The sequence below is a fragment of the Alligator sinensis genome, unplaced genomic scaffold (genome assembly GCF_000455745.1).
Source record: "Alligator sinensis unplaced genomic scaffold, ASM45574v1 scaffold258_2, whole genome shotgun sequence".
In the NCBI taxonomy this organism is placed as follows: domain Eukaryota; kingdom Metazoa; phylum Chordata; order Crocodylia; family Alligatoridae; genus Alligator; species Alligator sinensis.
The window spans coordinates 1056515-1076458 of NW_005842398.1; the positions used below are offsets into that span (position 1 = coordinate 1056515).

Below are 19944 nucleotides of genomic sequence, written 5' to 3' on the forward strand. Positions count from 1 at the left end.
ATGCAGCCCCTGGGGAACAACCCCAAAAGCCCTGGGACAAGAAAAGGCTTACTGGCTGCAAGAACAATGGTGGAGAGCTGGCAGCTGGGAGAGAAACCACCCATGCACTTCAGCAGTTGCTTATCTGTGAGGCTGGGGCCAGTGCAGGGCAGTGACATCAGCTGGCAGCACCGGCCAGGAAATTTAAAAGCTGGCTGCCGGGGAGAAGGGAGGGCACCTGCTGGGAGCTTGCTTGGAGCTCCCAGCTGGCACTGGCTCTGACCAGGGACCGAGGACAGAGTCCCAAAGAGGAGTCTGCTTGTCGACAGAGCGGTGCCCAGTATTGGATCCAGAGAGGATGCCAAGGGAATAACCGTTGATGCACACGCAGGCTGCGTGAGTTGGGAGGGGAGAGCATTATCTTCCCGTCCCTTTACAGTTTGTTTGGATTCTGTTGTAAACTTTCATTGCCCATGAGGCCAGAGCACAGGCCCATAGAGTATGTCTGGGGCTAAGGGATTAGAGGTCCTCAGGGACTCTGGGAAGCAGTACAGAAAGCCCACTGACCTGGCTGGGTCAGAAAGGACGCAGCTGTAGAAGAGGAGAGTGACCTTCTGGGTCCATTAAAGACACAGCAGGCCACGTCCAGCCAAAGTGACTCGCATCCAGTAGACGGCCCACAACTAGAAAGCGTGGGCAGGACAAAAATACATTTGTGAGGCCAGATCGGGGTGACATTGCAAAGGCTGGCATCTGAGAGATTCCGACCATCTACCATGCAGTCAAGTCCAGCAAGTTGGCACATGGAAGGGGCATGTGGGAGGTGGAGCCCCAAGGCTATCTGCTGATGGCACCTCCAAGCAAGGCCCAACTAGAGGGGAACCTCCTGCACTAGAACAGAAGACCAAGGTGTGGCTGGTGAGTATCGGGGCTTACCTTGGGAGCTGATGTACAGTCGACGTGGGTGCACAAGGAAGATGCCATGAACTAAGGCTCAGGCACGCCTACTCAAGTCTAGATGGGCTCACCCTAACAAATATTATGTTTATCCTGTCATATATTTGGGCACAAACAAGATATGAGTTTAATATGCCTCTGTGCTACTTAGTTTTTTATTTAGTATGTGTTTAAGATGGCCAACTTTGGAAGAGTGAATTATGCCGATCATCCTAAGAATGTTAATAAAGTCGTTATACCATACTAACATTTCTTCTGAAAATGAAAGTTATTTTACAGGAAATATTGGAGTAAAATGTTGACATTTTAAAACATTTTTATGTAATTCTTAGTATATTATCCAGGCTATTTCAGAGAATTGACTACTGTTAGTTATGTATACAAGCTATTTATGGTGACCCCTGCAGGGTACCTGTTTGTTTCAGGTTATTTGGGGCTGAAGCCCCAGCTAACCTGTCTGACCTGAGACAGAAGTCTAGTGACAACTGCCTTGAATCATTAATAGCCATTTGTTGACTGCATGATTGTTAATACTCATTACAAGAATTCCCAGCTGTAGAGAAAAATAGCGCAGCAGGAGGGGGCAACTTGGACTGGAAATGACAGGAAAGAGGAAACAGTGCAGCAGGACATAGATAAACCTGGATCAGAAACCTGTTGCCATGGGAGGCAAGGCAGGGTTGAGATGCCTTGACAATACAGCAAATTAGTCAGCACCACTTCTATCTCAGTATTGGTTAGCTCCGTCTCTCCTGGTGGCCTTACAAGGGGAATGATGGCCTAGTTGGCCATGAATCCCTTGAATGGCCATGGTGCTAGCCCATTTGGTCAGCTGAGGCAGCACTGACCTCAGCTTGGGCATCTGTCAAATCCCAGTGTGGCAGGGCACCTTTGGTGCCTGCCACTTTAAGGTCTGAGAACCAGTAGCAGTGCAGCTGGCATATGTGGGCCAGCCCTAATGAGGTGGCCATATGATTTCAGAAAGGCATTGTGATAGGAGGAGGGGGCTGAGCGACCTCCATTTTAATTTAGCCCCTCAAGGGAGCCAGCAGTTTGCTGGATGCAGCCATGGAGAGAACACCACCCAGCTAGAGCTGCTGATCACAACATCTTGGAGGTAAGGGCAGGAGCTATGGGGATTGGCAGGAGGCTCCTGGTCCTGGGGCATGACCAAAAAACTACACCCTGCTGGGATAGGGTGGTCTGGTGGGTCTGCCTGTGGCAGGGTGGTCCCCAGGAAATGCCAGGCCAGTTGCCTCCTCAATGAAAGATGAGTAAGAGGCACCTTAAATGCCCCAGCTCCCACATCATGGTGGGTAACCCCATTGTAGGGCTAGGCACAGGGGCCAGGCACACCTAGAGAGAGGCACGTGAGCCCCATGGTGTGTAAGATCCTGGTGACCCCAATGAGAGGGGGCAACAGAGTGGCCACAGTGAAGGAGTATGTACAGAGGCCTGCACAGAGTAGGGTGTGAAGTGGTGGCCTGATGGGCTGTGCATGATGAGTGTAGAGTAGGAGTGCGGAGGCACCCTGAAGGGCTGCACCAGGGGCATGCAGAGTAGGGTTGAAGGGACAACTTGAAGGGCTGCACATGGGTCAGCCCCACAAGTGTGTCAACATGAGTAGGAACCCTAGTGAGAGAGCATAGGTGGAAGGCCCTAGTATGAGGACATTAGTTGAAGCCCCATGGAGGGGGCAGAATGGCCAGAGTATGTCTATGGACACCTGAGGCCGCAGTTGGCCCAGAGGCTGAGACCCCAATAAGTCCTCAGATGTGGTGAGGCTGAGTTTGGGTCCAAAGTTAAGAACTTGTTTTGGATGCCATCTGAGAGGCATGGGACATGGTATAGGAAACACTGGAGCTGTTACAATGCCCTAGGCATCAGGACATTAAATGGGCAATCTCCCACATTTTTTACAGCAAGCCGTGGCAGGTGAGACTGGGCAGACTGTCCCAGAGACAGGTAGGCTGGCTGAGGATGAGACCTGACCCCGAGTAGGCCCCCTGTCACACCCAGTTTCAGATTGAAGGCCTTAAGGGGCATCAGTAGAGACCTAGGGGCCTTGATTGTCACCTGTCCTATAAGAGCTAGACAGTGCCACCTAATGGACTTTCAGAAAGGCTGTGGAAGCTCCTCAGCCGACGCGCAGCCAGTCTAGATGACCATTTAATGCTTAACAGCCTGTGCAGGCCATCAGCCCCACCTCCAGCCCCTTGACAGACACTCCTGCTGGCCATTCCCATTTCTGACTAGGGTTCACCAACACTGCATCATGTGGCTGATGGTTGTTAGTTGCCTGGAGAGAAGATGATACCCACAGATGGTGCCCTTATTCATAATGCAATGACCTACACCACTTGCCCCAAGCATATGCCACTCCTATACCATGTAGCAGCAGTTATGGCTGACAGCTGAGACTGCTGGAACAAAGGGTTTGTGCTATGGATACTCCAAGACACTAGCGAGACACCCAGGGGGTTGGGGAACTGCTCCCCAGCCAACCGCACTGAGCACCGGATTTGGAGACCACCCTTCACGTCAGCCTGCAGTGGGAACAACAGGCAGGTACTGGGCTCAATCCTCCTGCGGCCATGTAACCAGACCATTACCTCTTCAGTAGTTGCCTCCATCTTAGAGTCCTTGTTACTCATCTTAGGCCCCTATTCAGTAAAACCACCTAATATAAGCGTACTTTTTAGTGAGCAGAGAGAGGTAGCTAGTCACGTTACTCTGAAGTCAGACATAAAGCAGGATAGATTTTCACCTTATAGAGAAACTCTAGTGAAGTTCAGATTCTAAAAGAATGGCCTGTGACAAGGAAGAGGAAGGTAAGGACTCAAAATTGAGAGTTAGAACATTAACACCGTTCATTACTATCTGAGGAAGTGAGCTCAGGCTCACAAAACTTCTTGCCATACATCTCTGATTTAGTTGATCTATAACAGTGGGGGCCAAACTTTTTGGTATGTGTGCCACAAACTAGCCTACACCCTCCCCAAATACCACTTCAGTACCTTCTTCTGTCCTGTCTGTCACTGTGCTGCCTGTCCCCTCCTCTGACTACTGTTTGTCACACACACACACAGGTTGCTTGTGCAACTAGTGGCACTTGTGCCACAGGTTGGCCACCCCTGGTTTCTCTAAGCAGAGAAGTGCTGTGGAAGATTCTGATGAGATTTAGATTCCTGCCAAAATATGTTGTCATTATCAGACTCTTTCATGATGGCATGGCAGTAGCTGTCATAAGCAATGGCTCAGAAGTTGATCTGTTCACTATTAGAACTGGAGCCAAGCCAGGGTGTGTGGTTGCACCAACGCTCTTTTCCATTTTTTCTACTTTCCCAAAAAGTAAATGTAGGCAGTGATATTCAGTGCTGAAGAAAATTGCCAGCAATGGCTTTGGACATCTCTGAAAGCAAGTCTTTGATGATCGTGACATCAGGACTCAAACTTCTTGTTTACCAAGCTAGTGTCACCTCTACCCTGTTACTGGATATGGGTGTGAAATTTGGCCAATGTGTCAGAAACACCTGAAAACTTTAGAACGTTACCATCTGTGTTTTCTTTGGAAAAACTTCCATATCAGTTGCAAAGACACAAATGCAGGCATTCTGGCTCAAGCAAACCATATCAGCATTGAAGCCATCTTTATATGGCACCAGCTTTGTTGAACAGCACATGTCTTAAGAGTGCCTGACAACTGAGTGTCACAGTATGGGGTCCCTAAGGATGGTCGCGTTACCCCTAAAGCCCCTCAACCGTGCCAGTTTGACTTGCTGGGCACCCTCAGTTCTCACCTGCCACATCTTGATGGATTTATAGTATAGGGAGGCTGCTTTTAAGTCCTCTTGGACACGGTTTACGTGGGTTCCCAGACCCCTTGTGGGTCCTGCTTCAGAATAGATGTCACAGGACACCCCAGCCTTATGGGCTATGTGTGTGGCTCCAACCGCCCCTTTACCAAGCCCCATGCCCCAAGCCTCGCAGATGGCATTGACGTTGTTCGGTCTGGGCCTTGGTATGAATTGGCCCCCTCGTCCTCTCTGGGCTCTCCACAGCCCCCAAATGCCATGCCCTCGCTGGCGCCAGGGTCTGTGCCCCCAAATGCACCCTCACTGGCACCAGGGTCCCCACACTGCAGTGGGCCCCCAATGAGGCCTCCTCCTTCCCCAAATAGGCTCACCCAAACCATCGGTATTATAAACAGAAATCAACGTGCAAGCCCCAAGGCTATAACCTAACTCAAGCTACCCAGCTAACATAATTCGAGCCACACAGGGCGTGCTGTGTCCCTCAACAGTACTGGAAGCTGTACCTGCAGTCAGGCCTCTCTCCTTTGCTTCCTCTGGGAGAGCTCCTTTCCCCTTGGCTGCTGGCAGAGAACTGCCTTCCTGGCTTCAGCCATGGGGGGTTTTGTATGAGCCAGGCCCTGCCCCTTCCAGTCAGCTGACCGCTGGCAGGTGTGGGCCAACTAGCTCATCCTGGCTGCCCTGGCAAACAGTAGCTGGGGCTCCCAACTGACTGCAGTTCCAGCCCTTAAAAGGAGCAGGACACCGTAGTGTCCTGCAACACTGACTACCAGAACAGGTCCTGTACTCTGTTCACCAATGTTAACTGCTCTAGAGGTGAGCAAAGAAGAAATCCAAGGATATTTTGAAGGCCAATCTGAAGAAATCCAATGTTAACATCAACAGTGGGAGACTCAAGCACTGAACCATCATCAGTGGCACCACTATGTATAATAAGGCATTGATCATTTTGAACAAACTCGCCTCACTTTGGAGGCAGATAGAAGAGAGAGACAAAATGGTAGGAGTTGTAACCCAACATCACCAGGATCTACTACTTCCTGGAACTACTTGCTACATCTGCAATTGAATGTGCAGATCTTGGCTAGGCCTCCTCAGTCATCTATCACTAATGACTTCCTTTCTTACTGGAAGACTATCATCCTTGTATCAAGGAACTGCCTCTGCCAACAATAAGGTGCAACTCTACTCTACCTTCTGCCTTACCTTTAAAGACATCCCTATATAGTATATAGTAAAGCATATGATTTCAATAGGACTTGCACATACTTTCTTGAGTGGTTTTATTGAATCAGAACTATAAAAAGCACTTCTGCAAAGCAACATGCATATTGTAGTGTAGATGTAAAGCATTAGTGCTTTTAAAACAGAACATTTTACACACACTCTGACACCAACATCCATTCACCAAACACAAGTAATGTAACTGTTTTCCTTAGTGTAATGATATTTTAAATAGAGAATTTTTAAGGCAATCTTAATTACTCTCCTAGTTCGAATGATGAGAATCACTATGTTTTTCACATAGTAAGAAATCACTATGATCACATAGTGATACAGGTACATTAAATTTTAAAAAATAATATTGTATTATAAATCCAATGAATATGACAATCTGTGAAAAGTAAGTGTTAATATAGTAGTTATCATTTTGTTCCTCCAACATGTGAAACACTTGCATGGACACATTGCCTAATAAGGAGACTGGGAATAATTTTTAAGCACTGTCCTTTATCACAGCTGAACATTTGTTGAAGTGTTTTATCTTTTCCTACTCTAGGTAGTGCAGCTCAGGTTCTAAAAGAATGGAATATGACAGGGAAAAAGAAGGTAAGGACTCACTATTGACAGTTAAAACATTTAGCACCATTCATCAGTATTCTGTGGTGTTGAGCAGTATGAGTATTGCCAAACCTTTGTGTTCATTTACTAACATGATAAATGGCTCAATCCACATGTGTATTCCAAAGCTTCAAAGTAAATTTGTGCTTTATTTTGTAATCCAGCTCTTTTGTTGTTATGTCTCTCATCTCCTATTGTTATAGAGTTTTCTGGACAGCTGGGTTCACACATAGAAAACAGGCTTTAGAAATAAAAAATTCTTCCCCAAATAACATACATACACTGCAAAAACACATTTAGTGTGCACCTGTGTTTCTGCTGGTAACTGCCATTTACAATCTCCCACAACCACGCATGCATGATAGCAGGTTAATACCATCCATGAATGATCTGTGTTGGGGTGTGTGGGTAAGGATGCTAACCATGTCAGAACGTGTAACATCAGCATGAAGGTCATGCTCCAGACATTTAGGCCAGCCCCTTACCACCAGATTGTTTTTCTGAGACTTTGTTATGAAGAGTGTGCAGAGCAGCCTGTCCGTGGGGTGCAGGGAGAGCCACAAAAAGATAAGCCAGCTTCTGCTGCCCCGTAGATTTTCTCTTGATCACCTGCCACTAGGAGTTCCACTGGTTTTATTTCAAACATATGATAAAATGACAGTGAAAACATACTAAGTAACCGCATCACTCAAGGAACAGGGACATCCCGGGGGAGGCACAAATCAGGGTGACCGCCCCAGGCCCCGCGCTTTGGGGGGGCCCATGGTGCCAGGTGGAGCAGCCAGGGCCCCTCTTGCAGGGCCCACCTACTGCTGGTGACTGCACTGCTGCTGCTGATGGCTTCATGTCTGGCTGTTTGCCTCCCCCCACCGCCACTGGCTTTTTTTCATCCGGGCCCTACACGGGCTGATTTGCCCCAGGCCCTGCACCCTGCTAGGGTCATCTCTGCAAGGAATTATACGTGTAATTAGGTTACTGCTTTGTGGGTTTGTCTTTGACAATTGCAGACTGCTTAGCTAGGCTGACTACAACCTTTTGGGGCAGCAACATAGTTCAGAGCAGGTGCTATTATCATTTAAAAATAAAAATATATGTAGAGAAAAGAATATTGTTCAGGGTTGCAAATTCCACTCATATTTTCAAACTATTTAGACAACCAGTCAAACAGATACATTGAATTGCATGGTATATCATAGCCTGTAAATGTCATTACAGGGAATATAATTTATGAGGCATTTTTCAAAACTAAAGAGTATGGACAGCTTACTGCTTTTATTTTCAGTTGTGACCTGTACTAAATAATGTCTCTTATCTCCCAATATTTCTCAATTTAGAACAATAAAAGAAAAAGAAGCAAATCTAAACAGTATCAAGGCAATAAAGATGCTAAAGATAAAGATGATGGAACTGAAAAGGTATCTCTAGAGCCCCATGGGATATATGGCTGCCATTTGAATGGATGTGATAAAGATACCTCTTCAAGTGACTCTGCCAATGACAAATCAGAAAAGATGTCTCATGAGGACAAAAACCCAGGATTTGCAGATGTAATACAGATGCATCCAGAAATTGCAGGTCAGTGTATTTGCAAAAAATGTTATTTGTAAATTTGAATTAAAAGAATGAATTAGGCAGCTGTGTTTGGATAAAAGCCCTCATTTTGCAAGGAAAACCAAGCAGGTAAACCCTGGTGCAGGTACAATTCTCCTTGCACTATGGAGATTCAGACATTCTTATCTCAGAAGAAGGACTGTTAGGTTTGCCTCAATATCAGGTAGTGTAACAGACTGCAGAAGCAGAAAAGTCTATGGTGAGAGAGAGAGGGAGACAGAACTGTATCCCCAAAATAGATAAAATGATTGGGATTTTAAGGGTGTCATGGAATGTGCAACATTTCAAGAGCCCTTTCCAGTTTTATTTGTATTCTCTAGAGATTCTCCCTAGCAAAACTCCTAGAATTTAACTGGGATAAGCTTCTGCATCTACTGGTGGGAGATTCAGTCTTTCAGTTTCTCATTTACTGGACATGGTTTTTTGTACCCAGGATTTGAATGCTGATCTAGAACTGCTGGAGGCAATAATGAAATCTGAAAATTCCCCTTTCCTGAGGCTTTTTTAATGTTAAAGTTTGTTTTCTGAAACATCAGTGAAAACTAACTGCATCCCCTGGGAAGAATACTCGATGAATGGTTCCCATTCTTTTTTTTACATCCTCCATCAAGTTCATGTTTATTTTAAATTGTATGCCTGACAAATATATGTTTCAGAGTTTAGCAGATTGCATTAAAGAGTTTTCCTTGGAGCCCATTTTTCATGATTACAAACCTACTTCTTAAATTAAACTTTAAAGGTTTATGTTACATGCATAGTTGCCCTGAAATTAATTCTCTGCTGCTTCTAGAACGCTTTGGTGGTGGTGCCCACCTCTGGTCAATTAGACACAAAATCCAGCAGAACTTCTGAGTACAACTAATTAGCATAAATGAACTGTAGTCTGAGAAAGAGATTAATGACTGAGGTTCAGTAATTGTTCTTTCATATTTTACCAAGAATATATTTCACCAATATGTTCAACTTTTCACCAATATGTTCAATTTTTCCCCCTCCAAAATTCCACAATTCCATAATGTTAACATAATTATTTTTTATTCTGCAATATGTAAATATACATGTTTTATTTTCTTTATAATATCTGCCACAGAATATCAAATTACCTTGGTCAATGTCTTGGAGTTGCTATCTCGACTGGTATTTTGAAAGGTGGAGCAGGGCAAAATATCCTGTTCTTCTCCAGTGTGGATTGTGCCTTGCTCCCATGCACACCTGCTTGTACAGTGACTGGGCACTGCCCTTGCCTCTTTGAAGAGCTCTAGAAAGTTTGTCTTGGGCCTTTGGAAGAGCACAAGTGCCCTAGATATACATGACCAAGAGGGCATGTGAGGGGGGCTTGAGTGTCCAGGAACTGTTCTGAAAGGTGATAGAGCAAAATAGTTGTGCTGTTTGGGGATGGAGCATGTGTTATTAATAATGTAGTGTGTGGGACAATGGGTTACGTATTTGTGTCTCCCTGACCTGATGCAGAAAAGTTGTATGTTAGAACTGCAAAAAAAAAGTCACAATTCTTCTGGCTTGGTACTGAAGTACATGACAATGATGTCACATTTTTATTCTAAATTTGTGTTTTAAATTCTGAAGTGGTAAGAGTTTCTCCTATAGTTCACTTTCTACTTAAGCATGAGAAAATAAAAGCTCTGTGTTTACGCCATAGAAAAAGTGCAATACTATATTAGCATTTTAGGGTCAAATAAGCTCTCTTGTGTGTGTGTGTCTATATGTATGAAGTTAGAAGAACTGTATGAGCCAAAATGTTGAGTATGATCTCTTAGAGGTCAGCTGCCACACTCCTGTGGCTTCTGATGAAGACAAATGATATGTGTTGAAGTGCTGGAAAGCAGCTGAAAATTCTGTCAAGCATTACTAAGTGTACTGCTTTCAAATGTGCTCCTTTTATATTAACGTCTCTTGTTTTGTTTTTCCTTGTCTTTTTTTATTTTTTTCCTATCATTGTGTGTCAGAGGATGCTGTCATACCTAAGCTCTGATGTTCGCAGTGTGTATTTCCATTGGGGTGTAGAGGAGAGTAGCATGGTGCTCACTGTCCCTAGCTTAGGTTTGCTGATATTCTTCTAGTGTAATAATCTGTTTCACTCTGTCTGAGGTGCCTTATGCTGTTGTTTTTTGCGGAACACATTTTACCAAGAGTTGTAATATAACAGACTGCAGATTATAAAGGAGAAGGCTTAGAATGAAGGTGGGTTTCCTTGCTGTGTATTTTTCTGGCCATTACGTGACACAACAGGCAGATGTGTCCTGGCCTTTAGTGACCTGCTGCATAGTGATGCGGCTGGGCACCTGGGGCAGCTGCAAAATGGGTCAGTGGCAACTTTCAGCAGCTGCTACACAGCCATTTTTTTTTCCATCCCTTTCCCTCCCTCTTCCCCTCTTCTTCCCTCCCTCAGTCACCTTGCCCTAATTATGCCAATGACATTTGGCACTTAAATCTTGGCCTGACTCCTCAGGTTCCACTAGTTCCTGCTTGGTGCAGCTGATACTAGGGAAACTACAGCACAAACTTCCTGTGTCAAGCATCAGTGTTCCCAAAGATTCTGCACTGCTCCATGCCTGCTGCATCCTGAACTGGGAGAAGTAGAGCCATGTTCAGGCACTGCTGCACTAGGGTAGTGAGCTCTGCTGAATGACAGTGCTCATTTGCTAATTAGCCCAGGTGCTGCACCACATGAACATGGCTATACTGCTTCTAGTTCAGAAGATAGCACATGTAGCATGGTATGTTTAAGGTTGCTGCTGCCTAGCATACTAAGTTTTCAGAGTAGACATATCCTGAATCATCCCTTATCCTACCTTCAGTCTAGGGAGAGGTCTGGATCCCAGCCAAAATCCAAAGTAAATCAGAATAACTACTCTTAAGTTATACCATTTCTTTGAAATCTTCTGAAGATCTCCAGAGCTATTCCTGATCCCCTTTTTGACTGACGTGAATTGATCACCAGCTCTATAGTCTGAAACTTGCTGTTCAGAGTCCCTGCAGTACTGGGTTATGATGTCCAAGTAGTTTGCCATATACCTTCCAGTCTGCTTGGATGTAATAACTGACGTTTTGGGACACTGTGCTCAGCCTCAAGTTGTTGCATTTTGATGGCCTGGATATTGGGTAGCTGAACAACAATGATACACAGCCACCTCCCTACAGGTTAAGAAATTCTTATACAGGAAATATTCCACCAGGAAGACCTTAGAATGGAAAGGACTCTGCATGGCAACTCAGCATAATGTTGATGCAGTGCAGGCTCCAGAGCGGAAGATCTTGCAGTGTGAGGCTCCTGAAATGCATGGGATTAGGCTTTAATTTCTGTGAGGTTCACTTTGTCACAGTGTCTCATTTAGGTACAGTTGTACTCTTACCTTCTCACACTCGAGCACTATTTCTTCTTCTTTTTCTTCACACCTTCAGTCAAAGGCGTAACTCCCTTGTGAAGTCTCAACAACATCCTTCTAAAAAGTTTATGGAACCTCACTTTGAACCGCTATTAGGTTCTCAATATACCACCTTGCCATCAAGACAGTCTCTCTTATCTCCACATGGACTGTCATAAGGTTTTGAGCTGTTATGGCTGGGCTACTTTACACATCCTTCTGCAGATAAAAAGTAGCTGAAACCATTCATAGGATTTATCTCTAATGGGGGGTGGTCTCAGAATTCTTCCTGAAGCAATCCACTCCTTATTAATCTTCCCAAAGCTGCATTTGATAGGAGAGGAGAGAAAAAGTACCATATGTTGGATGACTTTAGAGGAGTGGCACTCAACCTTTTGGCCCTATAGGCCAGATGAGTGGCACAGGGCCAATCCACGGGCCAGATTGGACTCCACATTCTAGGATCAGGCCCAGCACAGCCTTGACCAGCCCCCATGCTTTGAGCTTGGGCCCTGGGGCTCCATGCCAGTTTCACCTGGCCTCTCGTGCTGGGATTGGATCCTGAGGCTTCATGTACCAAAATCTCGCACTGTGACCAGCAGGGCTTCTCATGGACCTGTGGGGAGCTCTGCATGTCAGATGACATATTGCCAGGGGCTGGATCTTGCCCGCAGGCTGGGGGTTGAGCACCTCTGCTCTAGACCTTGCTGTGTGTCCTCAGCAGGACCAAGGTTTTGAGGTACTATCACTTTGTTTTTTTTGACTTTATGTGGCATATTTGAAGGACAAATTTTCTGATTGCAGAGAATCTTGAAGTGTATTTCCACTTGCTGTCAATTAGCTGCTAAGCTTCTCCCTTTGAATATATGGAAGAAGAAACTACAGTAATTATGGTTCTTCACAGTATTATAGTCTACAGATCCCCATTTTTTAGAAGCCTCAAGAACATGGGCTTTGAAATGTAATGGAAGTAAAAAGCAGTTTAAAGCCACCTATTCCTTTACGAACTTGCTTGGGAGTATGAGGATATATAGAGTGCATCCAGAACCCTGACTGGTAGTTATCAGAAAAAAATGCATCTTCGTGCACATGACATACTTATGTATCTACTGCAATCAACACACACTGCAACAGCTTAAGGAACCATAGTTTGACGGATAAGTACCTGTTCTTGTTATGCCATTAGTGCTGCTCTGAGACTTCAGGAGCTGACCCACTGAGCACCAGCTGCCTCTCTCAAACATAGTAAAATAATGCTTTCCAGTGGTTTACACGCATTGCATCCAAACCCCAGGATGCTAGATAGGCTATCTGCACTTTGTCTTATTTTTGTGCAACCAGAATTAGGCCTTGTACACTTAAAGTACTTATAACTGAACCATTAGTAAAATGGGAGTAGGGGATTCCACTGTAGTTGAAGCATTATGTGGGGACAATTAAAAGTGCTCTGTAGTCTAAGCAGCATCTCCTTCCCTTTTCAGAGAAAGGCTTAGAAAGGCTTAGCCAATGAACACTTCTTTTTCTCCTCTTAACTTACCAATTTAATAAGTGACCTAATAGTGTGTTTAGAGGCATTTTTCTTCAGCCTTACTACCTAGTGGTGTGTTGCAAAAAATTTCAGATTTAGTAAAGCCATACCAAGTCAGAAGACAAAAGAGAAGCTTTCAAGTAAAACCAGGTGATTTGGGAAGTGACACAGATGGCAAAGTAGAGGGTAGTTTTAACTAATACATAACCAACCAAAGCATGGTGTAAAGCGGGTATGGGGGGTTCTGTACTCAGAGGTGCTCTCTTTCAGGTGAGATGTAAAATTGAATTATGGATTAATTAGAGACCTCCATGGTCTTATTCCAAAGGTATAGATGTTAACAATTGTACTGAAACCTCCATAATCTAAATGAATGTCCTACGAAAAAGCTAAATATCAGCTCTTACAGCCACTCAGCCCCCGTAAGTTAATACTAAAAAGAGAATTTAGGTACCATCTTTACCACACTATAGTATTTTTATAGATTTAAGTGGAACTGAATACACAAATGCCATCTTAATTCCCACTTTTAAAGTTGTTTTTCATATAGGGAAATTCTGCTAATTCCCCCAAAACACCAAGACAGCTTTTCCTCTTCCAGCAAAGTGCTCTGTCAAGACTTTTTTTTTTTTAGATTCTGAATGTCACGGTGTTATAACAAGATAAAACACACATTCCATAGTCGGTAGCTCCCCTGGGGATTCAGAGTGAGTCTCTTTGGGCTGGTCCCATTACTGCCAGGTCTTGGTAAATGCTTAGCTGTTAATACATTGGAGATTACATCTTAGACTAAAATGTTAGTGTTGCAAACCCTTACGAAATACTGAACACCACTGAAGTTTACTTCTTTAGCTCTAGTTACACCAGCCATTGATTTTCCATTTGTTTGTCAGAGTCTGTGTTCCTAATCTTAGTGATATGTGTTGTGTAGCTGGTACATTCAGGGGTTCAGTGCAGACTTTTCCAATCTGCCCTAATTGTGCTGAATTGTGTTTTAGAAGTTGTTTGCTTGGCTGTGTGGCTCTTCTTGCTTCTGGGCCTCAAAATGGATTGTTTGACATTTTCAAACATGATGCTGAGGTAAATAACAGATGAAGTATTTTAGTGGTAAATTGTTTTTAAACTATAATCACTGGCAAGATGACTTTAAGCTGAAAGATTTTTATTTGGCATTTTTTCCATGAGTGTTCAAAACTGCCAAATATCTTGAGTGATAATAATTTTGCATTTTAAACCAAAATCTCAAAGCACTTTGCAGCATATCCAGGATCACAAAACAAGTTGGGACAGATCTGAGGACAGAACTCAGGAGTGGTGATTCTGTCTTCTCTGCCCACTGGACTGCTAGCTGGTACTGTCTGCTGAGAAGTACTTAATCACTGAGAATGTCATGAATTGTGTAAGAAACAGGCTGTGTTAAAAGTGGTGGGGCTTAACCTTTTTTCCTCCATGGGCTGGATAGGCAGTGCTCAGTCGGTCGTCAGGTCAGATCCAGCTGGTGAGCTAGATCCGGTGTGCAGGGTGGGCACAGTGGACCCCAGTCCAGCTGCCCAGAGTGGGACCCAATCCAGCCATATGGAGGGAGGGGGCCAGCCTGACACCATTTGGACCACAGGGGGTAGGGATCAACCTTGACCTGGCCACTCTGGGCTTGGGAATTTGTCAGCAGGGGAAGGCTAGCGGTATTAATTGCCATTGCTCCCCTGCTGCCAAATTTTGCAACTCATGAGGAGCCCTGCAGGCCAGATACTGTGGCTCTCTGGGCCAGATCTGGCCTGCATGCCAGCAGTAGAACAGCTCTGTTTTAAAGCAAAAGCTGCGTGAAGAATAGTAACTGAAACGAACAGTGACTTGTTCAAGGTTAAATGTAGCATGGTCAAGGTGGAGCTCATGGCTCCTGCTCCTGAGTGCCAGCTGCTACTTCTGAACTGAGATGCATTACACTTTTCATAATTATAACTGTGAAGGCCTGATATTTCTTGCTTCCTGAGGCACAAATACAAGCTTTCTAAATTAACTGTTTTCATGTGTGTTACTTTTTTTCCCCTTTTTCAATACACTTTTTAATCCCTTATAAACAGTGAAATGATCAGAACACTCTGCATACTACACCTCAGTATTAGAAACATCTACCTCCCTGCCCTTTCCACTTTGTGAATTCAAAATTGCAGACTTGATTTTTCTCCTTATTCTTCCAGCCTTATGATGTTGTCATGGTTACAGAGAAAGACATCTCAGGCTGTTTTCAGTCCCAGCTGAGTGCTTCTTTAGATCATAGGCCTAGCTTCTTGCCCCTTGCTCTAGGTCAGAGATCAGCAGCCTACGGCCCACAGGCTGGATCCAGCCTTTGAGCCTTTTATCTGGCCTGTGGAGTTACTTCTGTGGGGGTCTTTTCCAGTGAGGCACCCGGTCACCAGGGATAAGCACTGATGACAGCACTGCTCAGAGGTAGTGGTGGCTGTGGCAGCACCATGAGCTGGATTGGAAGGACCCTGCACTCAAGCTAAGCTCTGTTAAAACTCACCCCCAACTACAAAATGCTGCTTATCCCTGCTTTGGTAACCTACGCTGTCTAACCAACCTGAGACTGGATCTCAGGGCCTCAGCCCTGTTTTACCAGCCATGTTGGTCCAGTAACTTCAACTGTTTTTGATATCTCGTAAGCATTTTTTTCTCCAGGGGCCAGTGAAGCTGCTGATTCAGAAAAAGAGCATCTTTAAAACAAAGTAGCATTTAATTCACAATGGGAATCCAGCTTTTTGAAATACAGGTTAACACAACAGAGTCCTTTATGCAAATGTTCTTAAGCTTCATTTTTTTTATCTACAGCTCGGATAGGCCCTGTGTATTCCCATCCCCAGTTAAGTGAAACAGGGTGCTCTACTCTTACCAGGCTCTTTCTTTCTGTGTTTCCTTGCTTGCCGGTCAGCTCTCATGGCCTCTCTCTGACCAGTGACCCCTTCTTCCTGATGCCAACATCTTTGTGCACTGGGACCCCTTAATTATAGGCTTTCAGCCCTAAGAATGGTAAAACACACTTTCTCATTCAAAGGGGAGCATTGCAGGAAACTTCATCCCAATTTGTCTTGCCAGTTGCTACTGCTATCTTAACTCCTCAGAAGCTATTGAATCCAGGTGTCTTACCTTTGCCTTTGTTTTATTTCCTTTTTGTTACCCAGTTTTCAGCCACTTATGATTTAACTAAATGAATTCAGTCAAGGAAATATCACATGGGTAATCTGATGGGCTATGATAATTATAAAAAGACACAAACTCCTTTGTTCTGCATAGCAGTCTTAGTATTGTCTGCTTCTGTCCCAAGGTATTTGAGGAACGGCTAAAATTAATAAAGTACATAGCTTCTGGGGTGAGATATTTTCACCATATCAGTACAGAAAAGTCAGTTCACTTTATCCTTTTTCTTCAGACTGCTGAATTACAAATATATAGATCAGTTTTTAATGATAGAGCCAATCAAATTCTGTCCTGTTACTAGTTCACAATTCTGTAGAATGTCTGGGTGTGAAAGAGAAACCTTATTTTACCAGTGTATAAACATGATACCATCCTGATCCAAAAACAATGAATCTTTTCATAGTCTGTAATTCCCAACTCATAATTTTATGTTCTCTTGCAGACAAAGGACTAGAGCATAAAAGAGGAGGAGTGGATTTAAACCACAAGTCTATAAATGGAACAGAACAGTGTGATACTTTTCAATCATCAGTTCAACCTCACCATAATCTAGGCAGGCCAAAGTCAAAAGCATCTATAGTTAAGTCATCAAACCCAGCAGCCCATCTTGAAAAAAAACCAGATGATTCAATCAAGAAAAGAGGTAAATGTAATTTTTTAATCACTCTTTGAACTGTGAGGTGAACGGATTTGTGGTGCATAATCTGAGGACTGCAGCTAGATGAACTGGTAGGAGGAGGAGGACGATGACAATTCATTAAGAAAAGAATATAGGGATAGTATCACTTTCTACATCAGAACTGTAAGTGGGTTTTCTTTTCTCATCTTCATTCGAAAGATTTCATAGATTTAGAGGGTCTGATCCAGATCTCCTGTAAATCAAGGGTAATTTCAGTAGTGTTAGGTAAATTGTTCTGGTTTCAGTAAAAACCGAATGAAACCCAGCATAACTAGAATGAACAGGAATATCTGTAGTCCATTTGAAATGCTTTTACCAAAGAAAAACTTGTTTGCAAATGTAGGAAGATGTTGTCAGTGTCCAATACTGATAATTCTTATTATTTTGATTTGGGGCTGAATGTCATCATATGTTTTAGGATATTAAAAGCATAGAAAAACTAACAGTGAAATCTGGGCACTGTTGGAGTCCCTAGCAAAAGTCCTATTGACTTCAGTACATAATTTTATTTAAGACATTATAAAAATAACTTTGAGAGTTTTTTTTCCCCCCACCAGAATATTCAGCAATCAGGTTGCTCATGTTTGTACTATTTTTGTTTTGCTTTAGGTCCGAACATTGAAAAATCAGTTAAAGATTTGCAGCGTTGCACTGTTTCTCTAACCAGATACCGCATGATGATCAAAGAGGAGGTAGATAATTCAGTGAAGAAGATCAAAGCTGCTTTTGCTGATTTACACAGTTGGTAGGTAAATCAGTAGGGGAAGATATCACTATATCCTGGGCACATGCAATCCACAAGCATCAGAGGAAAATTTTGTTTAAAGTGTATTTGTGAAGAGCATATATTATAAATCAGGAAAGTTACAATATCAGTGTTTATTCCTTCAGATTTTAAAACAGTAAAAAAAAAAAAAAACCCTGAAACAAAGAAAGCATAGAATGGCATGTTCTAACAGTAAAACAAAACATGAATGGATTTTTCCAAAGTTTTCCATCTTGAGGTAAGTCTGATCTATTGAGCTCCATGAGACCAGAGTTAGGCTACGGGTAACAGCTCTTTAAAATCCCATTTGCAGTTCTCTTGAAGTTCTGCCAAAGAGCCAATATGGCATGAATCAAAACCTGTTGACCAGAAGACCAACGACATTATTTTAACACTGACTCACTGAATCCAAAGGACATTTAATCTTGAAAGGAAAATATCCGTATTACTAAATTATTCAGTATTCTGTCATGTTTAGTTCATTAATTAGTGGTCCTAGCAGTGCTCTCCCTTTGACAGTTGTACTTTGAGTTCAGTGAAATATTGTGTTTTTTACACTAGTTTAAGTGAGAGCAGTCAGGCCCAAAGACTTTGGTAATGTATGCAAAGGAGGGTGAATACATTACATAACTTGCTTTGCCAGCTTACAACTTTCAGACTGCAGTTTGGCAAGACTGGTTTTACCATACCAGTATTACTACAGAATCATACAGACATAACAGTTGTCTCATAACAACTTGTATCAGTATCCTTTGATATCATACAGTTGTTAGAGCTGTCTTTGTCCCCAGATGTATACAGGTAAAGATGGATTAATTAACAACTGCAGCACTTCCAGTTGTTTCAGTTTTGCAGGGATTTTAGAAACATGAGAGAATATGCTCATGGTATTTTCTAGGAAGGCTTTTAACAATTTGCTTAAGAAGGCTGACAGCATGAGTCTAATTTTCAGCTGTGTTTTTGCCCACCCTGCCTTGTTGTGCTGATGGGTTCAGCAAATAATTAATGTAATTTGTATGTCTAGCCACCTAATGGGCAGTCACAGTCACTTAGTTAGATCTCTAATTTATTGTGAGTGTATAAAGAGGGCCAGAGCTTTAGCATCTGTCTTTGTGAGTCCACCCCCAAATGTGTTTGTGTGTCAGGGTCTTGGCAGATTAAAAGATATGACTATTCCCTTCTCTATTTTTTTAGCATATAAAATGCTGCTGTGCTGTCTGTCACAAATGTGTAATAAAAAATAATCACAGTCATCAAAGTTTAGTTGAAGTGATAAGAAACTAGTTCAAAAGACATTTCAGGCTGAGGTGGAGGATACTTGCCGTTATACAGGGCCATATATGGTTCTTGCAGGATTCAAACAGATTTGGACCTGGTCTGGATAATTTGACTTTGGACATGAAACATTTTCTTTAAAGAAAAAAAAAAAGTTTACACTACATAGTAAGTGGGTGCCTGTGACAAGGGTGACTTCCAGGCCCAATGTTAGTATGGACCCGCCCCTGTCTTTGGGCAAACCACCCGCCTTGCTCTTCTGCCATGCCTTCTTGTTAAATAATCAAGATGTTAAGTAGGTGGGAGGCTGCCCTTTGAGTGCCCCACTTGAAATGAGCCAATGTTTACATGCTCCAACCACCCCTTACATGTCCCATGCCTCACAGATGTTCCCTCCAGTGGTTTGCACTGGGTTCTTCCTTTAGATAGACAAATATACAAACATACACAAACACACACTGGGGGCCCGTAAGCCCAGTATGTGGGGCCAGGGGCCGTCTTCCACCTTGTGGGGTTCAGGAGGCCACAGCCATGCCTGGCCCCTTCTCAGGGCCTCTGCAACCTCAGGTCTCACAAGGAGCCTGGGTACTGCTCCAGGTCCCTCCACTGACCTGGGCCCTGCCTCAGGACTCCCATGAGCCTGGGCTCCCCCTGTGTAGATTGAACCCACCAGGGATGTGAGGGCTGGGGTTTTCAGGCACCCCTCCTTGCCTTTCACCAGGAAGGTAACTGGCCTGGCATTTCTGGGGAGCTACCCTGCTACAGGTAGCTCTACCAGGCCACTGTTCCTCAGCAGGGTGCAGTTTCAAGTCATACCCAGGACCAATGAGGCCTCTTCCTTCCCTATAGCCTCACCCTTGCCTCCAAGTGTTCCAGGAGCAGCTCAGCCTGATGTTGCCTCCTTGGCTGCTCAACCC

The 19944-nt window shown here is 43.8% G+C and overlaps 1 protein-coding gene across 5 annotated transcripts in view; it reads left to right on the forward strand.

The window, feature by feature from the left end:
* SPATS2L (spermatogenesis associated serine rich 2 like) overlaps positions 1–19944 on the forward strand; it is a 147168-nt gene that overhangs the window by 84493 nt on the left and 42731 nt on the right. For all 5 annotated transcript variants that reach the window (XM_025211260.1, XM_025211262.1, XM_014522797.2 and 2 more), the window contains 4 exons: positions 6529–6578; positions 7925–8165; positions 16750–16950; positions 17596–17731. In XM_025211260.1, the coding sequence (XP_025067045.1) occupies positions 6529–6578; positions 7925–8165; positions 16750–16950; positions 17596–17731 (628 nt within the window). The remainder of the gene's footprint in view (positions 1–6528; positions 6579–7924; positions 8166–16749; positions 16951–17595; positions 17732–19944) is intronic.